The sequence below is a fragment of the Limulus polyphemus genome, unplaced genomic scaffold, assembly GCF_000517525.1.
Source record: "Limulus polyphemus unplaced genomic scaffold, Limulus_polyphemus-2.1.2 Scaffold39, whole genome shotgun sequence".
Classification (NCBI taxonomy): Eukaryota; Metazoa; Arthropoda; class Merostomata; order Xiphosura; family Limulidae; genus Limulus; species Limulus polyphemus.
In genome coordinates, this window is record NW_013665649.1 from 1,235,191 (window position 1) to 1,237,931 (window position 2,741).

General features: G+C 31.2%; 1 protein-coding gene across 1 annotated transcript in view; it reads left to right on the plus strand.

Moving 5' to 3' along the window:
• LOC106461496 (SCY1-like protein 2) overlaps positions 1-2,741 on the plus strand; it is a 177,154-nt gene that overhangs the window by 56,619 nt on the left and 117,794 nt on the right. Inside the window, exon 2 of the mRNA XM_022388724.1 lies at positions 1,609-1,843. Within this exon, the coding sequence (XP_022244432.1) occupies positions 1,679-1,843 (165 nt within the window). The 5' untranslated portion in view covers positions 1,609-1,678. The remainder of the gene's footprint in view (positions 1-1,608; positions 1,844-2,741) is intronic.

Below are 2,741 nucleotides of genomic sequence, written 5' to 3' on the forward strand. Positions count from 1 at the left end.
CAATACTTTATGGATTTATAGATTTTCGCGGAATCTTTTAGAATATTTTTTCTACAATACTTGTAATAGTTGAAAAGGAAATGCAACAATACTTTATGGATTTATAGATTTTCGCGGAATCTTTTAGAATATTTTTTCTACAATACTTGTAATAGTTGAAAAGGAAATGCAACAATACTTTATGGATTTATAGATTTTCGCGGAATCTTTTAGAATATTTTTTCTACAATACTTGTAATAGTTGAAAAGAAAATGCAACAATACTTTATGGATTTATAGATTTTCGCGGAATCTTTTAGAATATTAAACTCACGTTTCAACTTTTGTCTGTCGATGACATTTTTTGGAACAAATAAACGAAAATTTTGGTAATAAACATTTAACTGTAAACATTATTAACGGTCTTCTTTTTTTATTATTTTGGAGCTCTCTTTGGTAGTCTTCATTCATTACCATTTTAACCCTTCAATCGTCCAAATAAACTCTGCATTTGAACAGTTTTCTCATTAATGGGTCTATGGAACCTTTCAAGCTTGTGTTATTCTCAGATTGTTCCAGTCAGTGAGTTTTGTTTTTCTTGGCAGTCTAACAGTGAGACTGGTTTGTCTGTGACTTATAGTTTTGGCGTTGTTTTTCGTGACATTCAAAGCTTTTCGATTGATTTTCTATTTAGTTCTTACCTTTTGTATTGATTTTCTGTCACCTATTTATCCTGCAGACTTTCCTCAGCAGCGTTTCAAAATTACGTGTTGAAACACCATGTTTTTCTTCTGTTCTCCGTGAATCTTTATCCCCACTCTTTATTTCTGATGGTATTTCTTGAATTAAAGAATTATAACTTAAGTAGAACATCATTATTTATTAATTTAAGGCTGTCTATATTGGATTTTACAATTATTGGTATAGTTTTTTTTAATACAACACGTTTTTACATCATTTAATTTACAGCTCACTCACGTATGTTCAGGAGTTTCTTTCTCTAAAGCCTCATAATCGCAGGTTCTTTGTTTTTCGTGCAACATTTAAAATAGTGCGTAAATACTATAAATATTAACGCACTAATCATCTTAATGCCCCTCTGAAATATATATAAATGTATTTTGCTTAATATTGCCTGAAAGTTGTTACGAATAACAGATAGGTTTATCTTATTTTACCTAGACTTTTTAAGGAATGTTTTAAGCAAATCAATCTTAGAATCTTGTTGTTATTGAGGAATATTTTCAAAAGTTGGATATTAATATCATTTATATTTTTCTAAAACGCTTTAGAAAGGTTAATCTGGATCCTACAATTACTCTGCTTCAAAGTACCAGGAAAAGTTAATTTTAATTTCACGTGGGTGCCTACAAAATAATGGTGTTAGTTAAAATTAATAAAAATAATAATTTAAAATTAATCAATAGTATAAGTTATAGTGAAAAGGCTGTTGTCGACGTTTTATTATCATAAGGATGTTGAGGAGAGATCTAAAGTTTATTGTCTGATTACAAATGATAACAGATTACACGTCCCAAGAAATTATTTAATACATATTATAATGATTCACTCTGTCAATGATAAACAATTATAGATAAGATGTTTTATGTGTGACTGTCATACATTTAGCTCCAGCAGACTCTGTGATCAATACAACTCGTTGTTTCGTCCATATTGACCTGCAAGAAGAGCCGACACTATGCCTCGAGAAACCGCCATGTTTTCTAAGTTTAAACCATTAGGACCTACTTTGACGGACGCAAATCCCATCACTCAATACTACGACTTGGGGATGCAAGTGGGGAGCGCTGGGCCCGAGTTAGCCTGGAAAATCTATGAAGCAGTTCGGAAGTCAGACAAAAGGGTGAGTGGAAATGCCTTTTAAAGCCCTATTCTTGGCTCACTCTTCATAATCTAATAATAATAAGGTGTTTCATCTAACAGATGGTATAATCAACCTTCATTATAAGGTATTAAAGAGGATTGTAAAGTAAACAATCCATTTATGTTCATAATGATTATTTAGCAAAAACAGGAAAAGCAATAATTTGAATTAGGCATCCAAAACAGCAGTTCTATGTGTAAAATATTTGAAAAGATTAAACAATTTAAAGTTGAGGTATTAGAATTTTAAGATGTAGCTAGATAGAATAGGTAATTATTCGTGTATTGAAAAAACTACAGATTTTGGGGTAGTTTGTGGCTTCTTTATTTTCCCAAGCACTGTTAACCAGATGTACAGACATCTTACACGAGTTTCTAATTATTCAAACATTATCTGAAAGCGAGTGTATGTATTTAATATATTCCGTCTAATGATTAGTGTCAGGTCACTAAACCAAAAAGTATACGACTCTTTATTTTGTATTAACATGGAGCTGTGAAAGTATGTACGTACGTTTGCATTTGGGGGTATCTCTGTTAATGTACAACTATCTAGACACCAATACCTGATTTATATATATTCCGTCTAATGATTAGTGTCAGGTCACTAAACCAAAAAGTATACGACTCTTTATTTTGTATTAACATGGAGCTGTGAAAGTATGTACGTACGTTTGCATTTGGGGGTATCTCTGTTAATGTAAAACTATCTAGACACCAATACCTGATTTTCATGGTATGCGATAATTATAATAACCAATTATGTTGCATACCTTTAGAATTAATGTCATAATCTAAAAACTCGTTTTTGGTAGCGTTTATGTATAGAAGGCTATCTGGCACAAAGGTCTTATTTACACGCTATATTTCTGGTTTTA